Raw genomic sequence first — 15,800 nt, forward strand, 5'->3', positions numbered from 1 at the left:
ATGGCGGTTGGCCTGCCATGAAGAGGCTGGCCGAGAACAAGTGCAGGGGCTACAGGGGGTCTCCTGCACCGTGCCAGATTTCAAGGGTGTTGGTTCACCCTGGGTGCAGCAGCATCGCTGCCAGGATCAATTATGAGGTGGGAACAATGCTGCTGCCCCTTTCCCACTGGGCTGACAAGCAAGAACTTTGGTTCCTGCCGTCAGTCGAGTGGGAAAATTGTAATAGGGCGGTGGGGAGATCTCCACATTGACGGCAGTCTCCTCACCACAGGTCTGGCGGTCGAGTTTTCTGACCGACATACTCACAATCAGGCCCAGAGTCTTTTTCTTAAAGTCATTCTGGTTCAGTTTGTGTAAGACACGAGGACAAGACATCTGTCTTTGTCTACCTCAATATATTTGATTCCAGAGTATGAGATCAGCACTGGCCTATCCACCATAAGCCAGTCTTGGTTGTTGAGACAACAAAGTTCTGAACTGGAATTCTAATACCAATGGTGGTTGACACAAGCAAGTTCCCTTCTCTATTTCCTGGTCAACATTGCAAACTGATCGCATAAGGATGCCAAAGATTTTTTAGAATGATCTTGTAAAGGCAATGCAGTTTTCATGTTTGTTCAAAATTGAAAACCCTGGAACTTGAGAGTTTTCTGGAACCAAGGGCATGCCATCCATTTCTCCTCAAGTGCTGGCTCTAGGTGGCTTCAGCAGACTGGGGTCAGAACTTCAACAAGGAAGCAGGCAGATGTTGATATCATAATTGGGCAGCTCTTGAAACAAGGAAGACATCATCGAAATTCTTATGAACCTTTGTAAGCACATCAGCCCAGAATCTCTTGATACTATATGGACCAGAACTTCAAAAGTCTCCCAATTGTGTCTACTTATAAATGAAATAAATGTATCGTACTTTTAGATGCAATATTGGATTTCTGATTAGTACAGGCTTCTTCCTGTAAATGCAATCTAACAGGAATTTCACTGACGCATGATTTTAACACATGTTGACATTGTTGTGTTACATTAGAAACATATATTATAACTACCCTAATATGCAGGAATCATGCCTGAGTCCAAGATAGAAAGATGTACTTTGATAGAAGCAGCTTTGTACCATAAACTCCTTTGTAGTGACTGATCTGTGGAAGTGATCTGACTTAAACTGTTTCTAACTTGAAAGTGGAATATATCGCTTTATTTAGTGGTATACATAGTGATAGTGTAGAGTGCTGTTGAAAATATGTGTTCCTGGAGGAGAAACCCTCTCCAGTTGCATCAAGCCAGCAAGAGCTGCATACACTACAGTGTCAGACGATTTCAATGTCCGGAGAATCTACTCCGAATGCACTTTAGCTGGCTAAGCCTTATCCCTTTACACGGCATTCGGTGTGATCCGGCGGTTGACACTAATCCTAAATTCTTGGGACCAATTAATCTTTTTTTGAGTTCCGAGGGTTGAGGAGAGATACCTCAAATTATTTACATTTGATTACAGTGCAACCTTTTTGGTCACACATTCAATCTCAGAGACCAACTTAAAGTTCAAAAGTGGTTTAATATGGACTCAAAGTCAGACTTACATTAATGAGTCTCAAAAACATGGCATAAATGTAAAGAATCACCAAATGAGAATTAAAGCGGCGAACCACATTACATTTTATCACATATAGAAGACCAATATTTCAAAAGCGACAATACAGGAAATAAGAAAAAGTGTATGATGCTTTGTATTTAGGCTTAAGTTCTTCTGCCTCACCATTTAATCTAAGTTCCTAACTATTCTAATGCCTATACGAATTTCAGAGAAAAATGCCTGCTCTACAGAAACCTTTGTAAAGGTTTCTGCCAAGAGAGATGTGAGCAGCGTGAAGCCACTTAATCTAGTAAGAGAAAAGAGGTCAGTACCTCTCAGAGGTCCACTTTGATCAAGGGGCCAAGAGGATCTGAATCTGCAGGGGACTAATCAACACTTAAGTCTTGATTCTTCCAGGGACTGATCCACTGAAACAACAGTGTTATAAATTGCACGTCGAATTGACATTTTCATCCTTTCAAGTTTAATCTGTTTGTCCTTGGATCACTCCCGTGTTCAGGAATGTGGAGGGGAGTTCAGCTACAGTCTCCACGTTACTCCTTCTGACCTTAGTAACACGTCTTCTCAGGCCCCCTTATCTCCTGTCGACAATAGGCCTCCTCATTAACCCAAGTCTTGTATTATTGCAGCTGCAGCTTGGGGAAATATGCAGAAAGCATGCTTCAAGCTGAATATTAAAAACACAGAAAGAAGCTCGGGCCTTCACTTTGGCCAAGCTAACGTAGACATAAAAGCACATTTGATTTAAATGACTTTTCACACGTTTCTCGTGATGAATATAAAATTATTATGGAAATAAAATTTCTAAAATACCATAACATAAACATACAGGCAAAATTATTAACAAATGCAGGTTACATAAAATGTTGCCAAGATTTTACTCATGTGTGCACTTTACTAGTATGCACATCAGTGCACCACGTTTACGTTCTGCAGAAGTAGCTCCTCGTTTAGTTCTAGATTTTATTTTCTACACCAGAACTTCAAGATGCTCAAAATGATAGATATTTAGAAACACTACTGCTAGGTAACACATACCATGCCATCATTTTAGTAACCTAAAATATGCATACTGTCCACAGATAAAATAGACTCCAGGAATCATAGGATCCTTTCCATCCCAAAAAAATCACTCTTTCCTCTAACATCAAAAACATGTTCACAGTCACTCTTCCCTATGAACAACGGATCTATAGAGCTCTGATCAATGTGTATGCACAGTTTCCCCCCCTGTGTTGCCAATCTAAAATTAATGCTGGCAAATTCCCTTGGACTTGATGTTCTATTTCTTCCTTATTCCATCTGTGTTGTCCTCTAAGATCTGTATCTGTTTTGGATCTGGATTCTAATTCCCTTGTTTGATCTTCTACTAAATTAAAAAATGTCATTTCTATCCCAGTCATCGACAAGGTCAAACTGTGTCTGTGTGCAAATGCAGTGTCTAAAGGTTTCAATTATACAAAATATTTCCCTGCAATTTAAAATAAAGATTCTTGCTCATATGTTTCAACAAAGGAACACTAGGTAAAAATTTGAAAAATGATATTGAAAACGTCCCTTATTGTAAAATATGCTCATTAAAAGGCTACAAGAAATGCCATAAGTGAACAGAATGTGATGATATGTGATACCTTCTGATGCAGAAGCAGTTAACTGTGTACAAACGTAGCAGTCCCTTGAAGCCATCGTATTAATATATTCATACAGTAACCTAAAATATACAGTTGCTGAATAATGTGCTCTAGACTCATTTAAGTGTAATACCTTCCCGTCTAATATAGAAAGATTATTGTCTTTAGGACTAAGAGTTTGCGGGGAAACACTAGAAGATAACTTAGGTGTAGGGGAATATGCTCATAATAACAACACCACTAATATCACAAGGAAATAGGCCATAAAGCACCTAATATGTATCTACATCTATTTCTCTGATTTGGCTCTATTAAGTCTTGAAAATCCGATCTCATATCAAGTAAGTGACGTAGCAGGAGCAGGATATTTCTTTGTTAATTTCATAAATGCGAACAGTAATGAGAGTTCAAAAGTTCAGTTAACAATAAAGGTACAAATCTTTGTGAGACTTCCCTAGGCCTAATCCATGTTCTTCTAAATGACAACCCTCACTCTTCTTATACTTGGGCCTAGGTATTCTTCTCAGTTCCCTATCCCAATCAATGTAAAAGTCTCTAATGTTTACACAGACTACGTTAATCAATGGCAATGAAAATTCAAGATGCAACTCGACTAAAATGTTCATTTCATGGAGGTTCAGCTTAACCTGCATGTTTTTCCTAATATTTCCAGAACTCTTTATCTGCGTCATTTGAAAAGTCAGTCCGCTCAGGTGAAAAATATCTACAACTAGGCACTCTTGTTCTTTTTGACCTTCTCACTGTCACACCTTCTTCTTTGCTTTCACTCAAGTCAGAGTTCTCAGTTTCTTCAACAATCATCAATGGCACACGTTCTTTAGGCAAACTCACTTTTGCTCTCTTTCTCTCTAGTCCGTCGGTCTCCTGCTTCCATTCACTTTCTTCCAGCACTAGGTCCTTTGTCAGAGTTTAATTCTAAATTTGACTTGGTCACCACATGACAAGACTCAGTTGTTTTTGCGTCCATTTCGATTGTAGCTTGCTTGAGACCCCCTTCAGACTTATCAGGTGCTGCTTCAGGCTAAGTTTGGTCCCCAACACCTTCACTAACCTACTCTTGTCGCCTTTCTCTCACCACTGGTTCTTTTGGAACAGGTGCTGTCGTATCAAGGGGACATTCAACTCTACAAGTATGGAAAGCGTGGATCCATTTGGGGAGACCTCCACACTTCACAGCAGTTGTCTTAACCAGGATTACCTGGTAAGATCCATGGCAACAGGGTTCTAGGCTCGTCTTGCTGACATGTTTCTTCACCAAGATCCACTCACTGGGGCTGAGGTCATGGCACTATTCTTGTTGCGGTGGGGCTGTGATTGCTCCAAACTGATGAGACACAGAGGGGCATATTTATACTCCGTTTGCGCCGAATTTGCGTCGTTTTTTTCGATGCAAATTCGACGCAAAACTAACTCCATATTTATACTTTGGCGTTAGACGCGTCTAGCGCCAAAGTTCATGGAGTTAGCATCATTTTTTGGCGTGAACACCTTCCTTGCGTTAATGATATGCAAGGTAGGCGTTCCCGTCTTAAAAAATGACTCCCAGACATGTGCGTGGTATTTATACTCCCGGGCAAAAATGACGCCCGGGAGTGGGCGGGGCAAAAAAACCCGCATTTGCGCCTCTTTTTAACGCCTGGGTCAGGGCAGGCGTTAAGGGACCTGTGGGCTCAGAATGAGCCCAGAGGTGCCCTCCCCTGCCCCCAGGGACACCCCCTGCCACCCTTGCCCACCCCAGGAGGACACCCAAGGATGGAGGGACCCATCCCAGGGAAGAAAAGATAAGTTGTGGTAAGTATTTTTTTAAAAAAAAATTGTGGCATGGGGGGCCTGATTTGTGCCCCCCTACATGCCACTATGCCCAATGACCATGCCCAGGGGACATAAGTCCCCTGGGCATGGCCATTGGGCAAGGGGGCATGACTCCTGTCTTTGCTAAGACAGGAGTCATGTTAATGGCGTCTGAGCGCCCAAAAAAAATTACGCAAATCGGGTTAAGACGATTTTTTTGCCTCAGCCTGACTTGCCCCATTTTTGGACGCCCAAACGCCATTTTTCCCTACGCCGGCGCTGCCTGGTGTATGTCGTTTTTTTTCACGCACACCAGGCAGCGCCGGTCGGCTAACGCCGGCTAACGCCATTCAATAAATACGGCGCCCGCATGGCGCTTCAGAATGGCGTTAGCCGGCGCTAATTTTTTTGGCGCAAAACTGCGTTAGCGCAGTTTTGCGTCAAAAAGTATAAATATGGCCCAGAATGTGCTACGTCAGCTAGTCCTTTGCAATAATCTAGGACAATGTCAGCTGTAATATTCACAAGTGCATTTGCAGGAATCACTGGCAGTCTTATTGCCCTCTGCATAATGATTTTTTGTGGGGACAGTCTAGTCTTTCAATCAAGTACACTCCGAAGACTCATCAACACAAGAGGCAGAGCATCAGGCCATTTCAAAGATGTAGAAACACACACTTTTGCCAGTCTGAATTTTAGCATGCCATTCACCTGCTCCACAAGACCCGAAGCCTTGGGTCTATAGTTGCAATGTAATCTCTGTTCCATTTGCAGTACTGCGCACAACAATCCCAGGAACTCATTATTGAAATGAGTTCCTCGATCTGATTCCAAAGAAGTCTGGAAGCTAAATCTAGGAATGAGTTCTCTTAACAGCAGTTTGGCTACAGTGAGACTGCCATTCATTCTAGTTGGATACACCTCCACCCAACGGAAAAAGATGCATAGCACAACCAAAACGTACCTCAACCCATTGCACCCACGCATTTCAATAAAGTCCACCTGTTTCCTGTTAAAAGGCCCTCCTGATCTTCCTATAGGACTCAAGGTATCTACAGTTCTCTTCCCAACATTGTTTTGTTGACACACAATGCACCTGTGACACAATGCTTCAGCCATCATCCTGAATTTAGGATTGAACCAAGTCAGTCTGAACAACTTCACTATAGCGTCACTGCCAACATGAGCTGGACCATGGAACTGTCTAGTCAACAGGCTATTTGGCAACACTGGTCTTCCATCCATTGAAACCCAAATGTAACCGTCTCTTTTGACACAACCTGCTCTGACCCAACTCTGTTGCTCCTCCTCAGACACCTGCTCTTGAAGCCTTTTTACCTCATCTCAGGTATCAGCTGTTGTCAGCAAAAGGTTAAAGTTAGTCTCAGCCATCCTTCATTAGTAAATTCACCATTAAACTTAAAAAAATTATGAGCACAGTATTTCACAACCTCATTGGCGTATCTATTGCCCAGAGTCACATGATCATCTCCAGAACGATGTGCAGGGCACTTGACTGCTGCGACTTGCTCAGGCAATTGAAATGCATCAAGAAGGTTTCTAATTTCTCACCTTTTGGATCGGAGATCCAGAGAATGTCATAAACTCCCTCCGGGAACACAGTTGTCCGAAGTCATGAACAACACCAAAGCTATACTGATTATCAGTAAAGGTTGTAACCTTCAGTTGATCAGAGACACAGCATGCTCTAGTAATGGCAATCAATTCAGCCACTTGGGCAGAAAATATTCCTCGAAGCCAGGAAGCTTCAACAACTCTAGAAAGAGTACAAACAGCATAGGCTGCTCTCAGACTTTCTCTCAAAGTGAACCATCAACATAAAGGACAAAATCAAATTCAGGTAGTGGTTCATCTCGTATAGCTGGTCTCGGCTTGGTGCACAGTTCAGTCACATTGAGACAATCATGGTCCCCTTCACAATCATCATTACAGTTTTGACCCAAAATTGGCAATAGAATACATTTTCCGCAGCCAAAATGACCTGGTCATACTTAGTGAGCCGGCTGCTTGTGAGTGCTAGTCCTAGTCAACAAGAGCTCAACAGAGTGAGCAATGTACACAGTTAATGGGTGACCCATAACAATATTTTCACATCTCTCAGTATTAGTGCTGACTGCTGCCACTGCTTTAAGGTAACCAGGCAGCACTGAAGCTACAGGATCTAACATGGCAGAAAAATAAGCCACAGGTCCCTTTGCATTTCCATGCATTTTTGATAGCACTGACAGAGCACAGCCCTCCCTCTCACTGCGGAAAAGTGCAAAAGATGTGTTATAATGAGGCATCCCTGGACCTGAGGCACAACAGAGACATTCTCTCGGAAAGGTGACAAGGCAATCGTTATCCCATGGTACCGGATCACACACATCTTTCTGTGTCAGCCTGTGTAAATGCTTGGCCGCCGGGAAAAAGTTAGGTATCCACTGTCTACAGTAGCCAACCATTCCCCAAAACATCCTGACTTCTCTCTGTGTGGTTGGCAGACTCATTCTTGGTATAGCTGAAATTCTCTCTTGTGACACTTTTCTCTCTCCTTTCTCAATATGATGTCCAAGGTTATTGGACCTCTTTCTGACAATATTGTAACTTTCCTGGGGATATGTTATGTCCATTCTCAGCCAGGTGGTTCAGTAATGCAATAGTCTCCTGTTAAGAAGCTTCTTGAGTAGGGGAGCGACCCTTGACCCTTCTCTCAGACAGGTCGCTCCCCTCACCGCTGCCACTGCACCTTGTGCCGGTCTGCCTTCTGCTGTGTCTTTGGTTTCCCCGCCACTGCGTCCCTGCGGCCCCACACCCCACCTCTACTCTAATTTTTGGCTTTCCCACCGTTGCATCCCTGCGACCCCGTCCCCCTGTCTCTGCTCTAATTTTTGGCTTTCCCACTGCTACGTCCCTGCGGCCTTGCCCCCATGGTCGCACATTCACTGCCCCGCTCCCACCTCCCAGCTGCCCCTCCCTCCCACCTCCACTTATATGGCGGCCCCGCCTCTGGCGCACCTTAGGCAAGCCTGTCTGCGCCCTTTCGCGTCTGGAGCGCGCCCATTGCCAGGACCTCTGGTCCCCAAGACCGCCACGGCAACCAACGCCACTACACCGCCAGCACCCTCCTCGCACTCAACACAGGACAATCACACGCCTCCATCGGCGACCTCGTCAGCAGGCACGCCCTAGCCTCCGCCGACTACATCCTCCTCGGTGACCTGATTTTTCACCTAGAGAACAACAACAACACCAACTCCACCACCCTAATCGGCAACCTTGCCACCCTCGGACTCAGACAGCTCATCACAATACCAACACACTCCGCCAGCCACACGCTGGACCCCATCTTCTCCGCAAGCCCCCACGTCACCTTCCGCCACACCACTGAACTCCCCTGGACCGACCACCGCAGCATCCACTTCACCTTCCGGAAACCCACCACGCACCACCGCACCCAACAGATCCCCCGCCGCAACTGGAGCAAAGTCAGCGGAGACCAGTTGACCACCAGCCTCGCCCGAAAACCACCCACCGAACCCACCAACCCCGACCTCGCAGCCTGCAACCTCTGGTGCTGGATTGACTACTGTGCCAACACTCTTGCCCCGCTCAATAAACCCTGCAACAGAGGCACCAGCAAGAGAGCCAGCTGGTTCACCTCGGACCTCCGAGACTCCAAGCAAACCTGCCAGAAACTGGAGAGGAAATGGCTCCACGAACAGACACCGGACAACCATGCTGCCTTCAAGAACGCCATCCGCAAACACCATCACCTCATCAGATCTGCCAAGAGAACCTCCTTCAAAGACCGCCTTGACAACAATGCATAGAACAGCAAGGAGCTCTTCAACATCGTGAAGGAACTCTCCAACCCCAGCACCAATGACATCCCACCATCGCAAGACCTGTGCAACTCCCTCGCCATCTTCTTCCACCACAAGATCACAGACATCAATGACAGCTTCAACAATCAGACCACCCCATCAACCACCGACTCCTCAGACTCTCCACCCACCATCAACTACAACCCCCTGCTCGTCTGGGCCAACGTGAACATAGACAACACAATCAAAACCAAGAGCACTATCCACTATGGCTCGCCGTCAGACCCATTCCCGCACCACATCTTTAACAAAGCCAGCGCCACCATCGCACCCCACCTCCGCCAAGTCATCAACATCTCCTTCGAGACCGCGACCTACCCCGAGAGCTGGAAGCATGCTGAGATCAATCCCCTACTCAAGAAACCCATGGCGCACCCGAGAGACCTCAAGTATTTCCGTCCCATCTCCCTGCTCCCATTCCCGGGCAGGGTCATCGAGAAGATCGTCAACAGATAGCTGACCCACTACCTCGAAGAAATGAACATCTTGGACCCGAAACTGCCCTCATCGCCGCCACCGATGACATCAGGGCCCTGCTTGACAACTGCAAAACCGCGGCCCTCATCCTCCTGGACCTCTCTGCCACCTTCGACACCGTCTGCCACCACACCCTACGCACACGCCTCCACAACGCAGGGATCCGGGACAAAGCTCTGGAGTGGACCACCTCCTTCCTCTCCGGCAGAACCCAGATCGTCCCCCTCCCCCTTTTTGATCCAAAGCCTCCAAGATCATCTGCGGCGTCCCCCAAGGATCGTCCCTCAGCCATACACTATTCAACGTCTACATGGCCCCGCTCGCCCACGTCGCCCGGCTACACAACCACAACATCATCTCCTACTCCGACGACACACAACTGATCCTCTCCCTCACCAAGGACCCCCTCACCGCCAAATCCAGCTTCCACGAAGGAATGAAGGCCGTCGTCGAATGGATGAGGAACAGCAAACTGAAGATGAACTCAGATAAGACGGAGGTCCTCATCCTCGGCGCCAACCCCTCAGCCTGGGACGACTCCTGGTGGCCGACCGCACTGGGAGCAGCCCCGACACCCACCGACCACGCACACAACCTGGGCGTCATCCTCGACTCAACACTCTCCATGACCAAGCAAGTCAGCACTGACTCCTCATCCTGCTTCAACACCCTCCGCATTCTCCGCAAGATCTACAGATGGATCCCCACAGATATAAGAAGAACAGTCACCCAGGCCCTCGTCTGCAGCAAACTTGACTATGGAAGCGCCCTCTACGCAGGAGCCCTGCCCAAACTCCTCAAACGACTGCAACGCATACAAAACGCCTCCGCATGCCTGATCCTCGACGCACCCCGCCACAGCCATCATCACTCCCCACCTGAGAGACCTACACTGGCTCCCCGTCAACAAAAGGATAACCATCAAGCTCCTCACCCATGCACACAAGGCACTCCCCAACACCGGTCCAGCCTACCTCAACAGACGACTCACCTTCTACAACCCGTTCCGCCAACTCCGCTCAGCCGACCTTGCCCTCGCCACCTTCCCTCGCATCCGAAGAGCGACCACCGGAGGCAGATCCTTCTTCAATCTCGCCGCCAAGACCTGGAACACCCTTCCATTGCTCCTACGACAGACCAAAGTCCTGCTGACTTTCAGAAAGCGCCTCAAAACCTGGCTATTCGAGCAGTAGCAGCACACCCCCTCCCCTCAGCGCCTTGAGACCCTCACGGGTGGGTAGTGCGCTCTACAAATGTATTGATTGATTGATTCAATACCACCATTAGGTCATTGATGTACTGGATGAGGACTGAGTTACAGGGCATAACCAAAGATTCCACATTTTTCTTTAGGATCTGGTTGAAAATAGAAGGACTTTCAGTATACTCTTGTGGGACTTGGCACCATGCAAACCCCTATTTCGGAACCAAAATGCAAAGAGGAATTGACTGTCCTCATGCAACAGCATTGAAAAGAAGGCTTGACACAAATCAATGACAGCGAACCACTCAGCCTCACATGGAATCTGAAACAATATCACAGCTGGATTTGGTACCTGGGGGCAACAAGAAACAACAGTGTTGTTTATTTTTCGAAGATCCTGTACAATCCTGTATTTACGACTCAGTTTCTGAAGACCCACAGTTACAAGGACTTCCCATTATTTCTTACAAAGTTCCTTGCTGTATCATTGACTTGATTACAGTAGTTATCCCAGCAATATTTTCAGGGGTCAGATTGTATTGTGGTGTTCTTGGAAATTCAACATTTGGTTTGACAGTAATTAGCACCTTTTATCAGTCTGAAAAATCCCACACTTCATGTTTGACTGTCTCTCTCAAATCTGGAGGTCAGTCATCAAGTGTTAGCAAAGTCAGTAAAGCATTATGGGCCACATGTAGCAAACTCCGAGATTGCGACTATTAATGAGGTGGGTCGCATTTTGGGGTACATTGAAATTTTGACTCCTGGGACTTTGTAAACCCTGCATCTGATTAGGATTATTATTCTAAGAGGGCATAAATCCTGCATTCTGAATCTGATTAGCTGGATTTAAACAACATTCCTGCTTCCAGTGCCCCAGCTTATTGCACATGTGCCAAGGAGTTGACCTTTTTAGACTATTTACATCCATTCCTGTACCAGGATCTATAGGGACTCCTCGACCTCTTCCCTGCTTCGGATTTGGTGTTGCTGATATCCAATCGGCATTGTACTTACATTATTTACAACTGTGTGCATCTGGCTAGTTCTTTGAGCTGCTTTCATCTGAACAACCATCACCTTTTCTTTTAACTTTTTCTGTTTTATCTCAAGCTCATCATGGCAGTACTTAGTATACTGCACAATCTCATCAATTGACTTATTCTGTCAACAAATCAAATATTGTTGTATCATCCTGTTAATTTCTAGCCGCAATCCTGTCACAAACCTTGACACAAAAATGCCCCATATCCGTAGCCTCCAACATCTCCATACCACTGTACGGTTTGAATGCATGTAACAACCTTTCATAGTAAGCATGGATTGACTTCTTTGATTCCTGAGTTGTTCTGTCAGTTTGGACCCATTCATTGAGTAGGCACCTTACCTTTTAGGAACGTCATGACCTTCTGATACTTTTCATCACTATTGAGGAAGGACCCTTTCTTATTAGATTTCTATTTGGTTCTGTCTCAGGCCACTAGACAGCTATTGTACACTGCTTCCACAAATCACTCTAAGCAATGATGTCAAACAACGTATTCAAACCAACCAACACCTGTGAAATGTTTACAAATCTTTCGACCTGTCTGTACCATTCTACTGGCTTCTCTCTTAACTTTGGAAAATCTTTGGTAAATGATGCAAGATCACTTCTAATCCATGACACATGTATGTTGCCTCCACCAGGCACTTCTCTCAAGAGGAAGGTTGTAACACCCTACTCCGCTCCACCTGGAGGCGGTTCACCTGAAGGTTTCTTTATCTCTTTCTTTTTCGCCCATTTAGTCTCCCACTTATCTAATTCATTTGATTTCTGATATTATAGATTAATTCCTTAATCTGAGTTTTCAGTCCTGGAGTCCTCATGTCAGCGATGCCTTTTTCACTGAAACACACTTGATAGATCTTCGGTAAAGCCTTATTTTTATTTAGGTCTACTTCATATTTTTGAGCCAATTCAGCTAAATTATCATGAACTTGGCCTGCTCGCTTAGTGATATCCCTACACATAAATGCGAGCTCATCTTCCTGACAAGTCTCTAATTATATAGCCCAAGATTTCCAATAATCATTGCATCCAAGTTTACCGTAAACTTTGCCATATCCAAAGTTCTTTCTTTCGGGGTTGATGGAATGGTTCCCTGACTCAACTCTGTACTCGCACTCTCTCTAGATTGAGTACCTTCATTAAAATAATCACCCAATCATTTATCTTCTTTGCACTAATGGATCAAGTCACTGCAGGAATCATATGGTATCATTTCCTTTAAGGCAGTTCCCATACAGGAGTTGCACCATTGATGTGCATCCCGACATATTCAAAGCCATATCTACACTTGCTCCACATGGAGTGCTAGCATGTGATGGAATCAAAGGGGCAAAATCCCTAATATCTGGACTGTTTGGAACTCAAGTCTGTCCTCCAACATTATTGGGTACAGTCAGATTGTAAGTATTTTTCCCAGAACCTTCTGATTTATAGTCAGGAACTACTGGTACGCACTCTCTTAAACCCTCACTTCTCAATTCACAAGGTACACTAACTGGGATTGCTCCCACAGGACTAGGAGTCACCTTGGCTGGGGCAGTGGCAAAAGTGATTGGGCCATTGCCACCAGTACCATTGTTTCCACTCTTATTTCTGGCTTCATTATGTGGGGTGGACGTTGTCATAACAATCCATTCAGGAAACTATCCCCAACTCACTACCACTAGTCTCTGCTGTATTGTTGATTTCTCTCGATTTGTTCAATTTGGACTCTTCTCCCTCAGCCATTCAGCTTAACTCCCTCTATCATGTCAGATATCCATCTTTTCTGTTCAGCATCCACCAAGCATCTGCATAGGTACATATATTTTTCCTTGCCCTACCTTGGTATTTCTCTCATTCTCTAGCATGATCAGCACATTGCCAAGCATTAAGTGGTTCATATTGTGCAGGTCTAGGAGGTGGCTTCATTTTGTACAGCACCCTCCTCACATTCTCAATAATCTGCAAATTAAATGTGCCATATCGTGGGAATCTCAATGGACTTTCCTTGTCTGTGATCTTGTGCCATTGACCAAGCCAAAAACATGTATGAAGTCCTACGTTAATCACCATATAATGACCTGGTGTACCTTTGGGAAGTGCCACTTCGCCAACCCTACTGAGGATATGAACATCATCTCTAAACAAGCCTTGTATAACTTTAAAGCATTTCATTTGTCTTAGTCAATGCCAACAATTATCACAAAGCTTTGGTTCAGTTCAAAACAATGCTGTATCCGCGATCCATTATTCCGAAGCTACAACCAATCGCAGCGTGACTTCTTATGACATTGTCAACCAATAACAGCGTAGCACCACACCTACCGACATATACCAGTGCGGCACACAATGACGTTGATCTCATTCCTCGCAACATTTCCCCCTCCTTAACAATCTGCATGCACACTCGCTCCACAGTATCACATACATATAAAAATACAATACAATAATGTTTGTCTGCTCCACTAAAGAACAAATAGTTTCCAAACACACAAGAAGGTTTCCAAACACTTTGGATAAAACCTCGACCTGCGGGGTGTCATCCAGATCAGTACAGCTTCACTCTGCACATTAAGATCCACAATACCAATCACCAGACATTCACAGAAAGTAAGTCCCTATCTTAACTGTGCTGTTCACAACATCTCACAACGGACACAACTGCTTAGTAGACAATTAAATAAGGTGTCTGCTGTACCTTTTAATACTATCCCAGGATTTTAGGTCACGTCAGACTGGGTAACCACTTCAACGTATTTTTAAATCACTACACTCACAACATACAAAACATCTCCGGAAGACACCATCCAGTCTCACAACTTCTGCAAACTAAATACAAACTGCTGCAATCCACAATCCTATGAATACTCACACCTCTGCTGCCAACACGACTCTCTTCGAGGTCTCTGCGATTCCGCCAAACCTCCAAATCTGTGCACTAAGCACTGGACTCTGGGAACTAACTACTTCAGTTGTAAGTTATTAGTTTGAGAGCTCTGTACATCGCTCATGCACAGTACAGAATTCAGTTGCTTCACTGGTTTTCAAACATTAGGTTTACTTTTTTAGAATCCTAAATATCCAAAGCCCTAGCACCCTCTGACATGGACCCTTTTAAACACCTAATGATGAGTTTCAGATCTCATCACAAGGTAGTGCAGTGCTCTTGCAACCTATCATGTGGAATAGCCTATGGGCTTCGAGTTACCATAGGTGAGTATGATATGGGTATTTATATAGTGCTTACTGCCTTTGGTGGGCACTGAAGCGGTTTTGGCCGAGTAGAAAGCTACTCCATGGAGCCCATTGTAATGTGTGAGAGTTATAGTTTGCCCACTTAGTGCCATGCAATTTAGGATATTATTCTGATGCTCATTGTTGAAATATTTTACAGATTCCATTTGTGATGTAGTTTCATGTAGTGGAGCTCATGGGATGATTTCAAACTATTAATAATATCATCTTGCAGTATGGTTGTCATGAGATATTTCGTCTAGTCATGCAATTTGTGCACTGTATCCCACTCCATTATTTGTGGAGAGGGATTCTGCTGTAAAGAAAAACAAAATGACATTAAGTCTAGTGAATTTGTTTGATTGGAATAGCAAATTATTGTGATTTAGGAAAACACATTCATAATAATTTTATCATTCATGGACATTATAAAAACTGTTATGCAAGGGTCACACAGAGAGGTGCTCCTATCTGCTCTTGGGTTAGGTGGCAGCACTAATTGGTGTAATGGAGGAGGATGTGTAATAGATAGATGCTTTAAATATGATTGTAATTAGCTGGTAATTTTATTTTCGTATTAGCCTTACCTATGCAGTCACAGCTTTAATCCTTCGCGAACGCTAGGAATGACAGTCAGAGGCCACAGGCCTAGCTATCAATGTTGCAGAAGGTGCAGTGGCATCAGGGCCCAATGGCCAGAATGGGCCCCTGTATTTTGTTTATTCCTCTATTTTACAATCCAATCAGTTGTCAGGGGAACATTTTCCTTGCTTACACTAGGGCCCATGGCTCTCTTGCTACGCCACTGTTTTATGCTGACCTCCGGACCTGATTTTCCTTTATATTTCAGAGGTTTTGGAAAAAGCAAGAGTTGCACAGACCAGAGCCAGCTCCTAACAGAGGCCAAAGTGAAGCCAGCAGACCCCGG

General features: G+C 44.9%; 1 protein-coding gene across 1 annotated transcript in view; it reads left to right on the plus strand.

Moving 5' to 3' along the window:
• Positions 1–5,865, plus strand: part of LOC138283645 (kinesin-like protein KIF12) — a 68,229-nt gene extending 62,364 nt beyond the window's left edge. Inside the window, exons 7-8 of the mRNA XM_069221582.1 lie at positions 4,342–4,447; positions 5,812–5,865. Of these exons, the coding sequence (XP_069077683.1) occupies positions 4,342–4,447; positions 5,812–5,865 (160 nt within the window). The remainder of the gene's footprint in view (positions 1–4,341; positions 4,448–5,811) is intronic.
• The last annotated feature ends 9,935 nt before the right edge of the window (positions 5,866–15,800 follow it).

Source organism: Pleurodeles waltl, chromosome 3_1 (assembly GCF_031143425.1).
Source record: "Pleurodeles waltl isolate 20211129_DDA chromosome 3_1, aPleWal1.hap1.20221129, whole genome shotgun sequence".
Classification (NCBI taxonomy): domain Eukaryota; kingdom Metazoa; phylum Chordata; class Amphibia; order Caudata; family Salamandridae; genus Pleurodeles; species Pleurodeles waltl.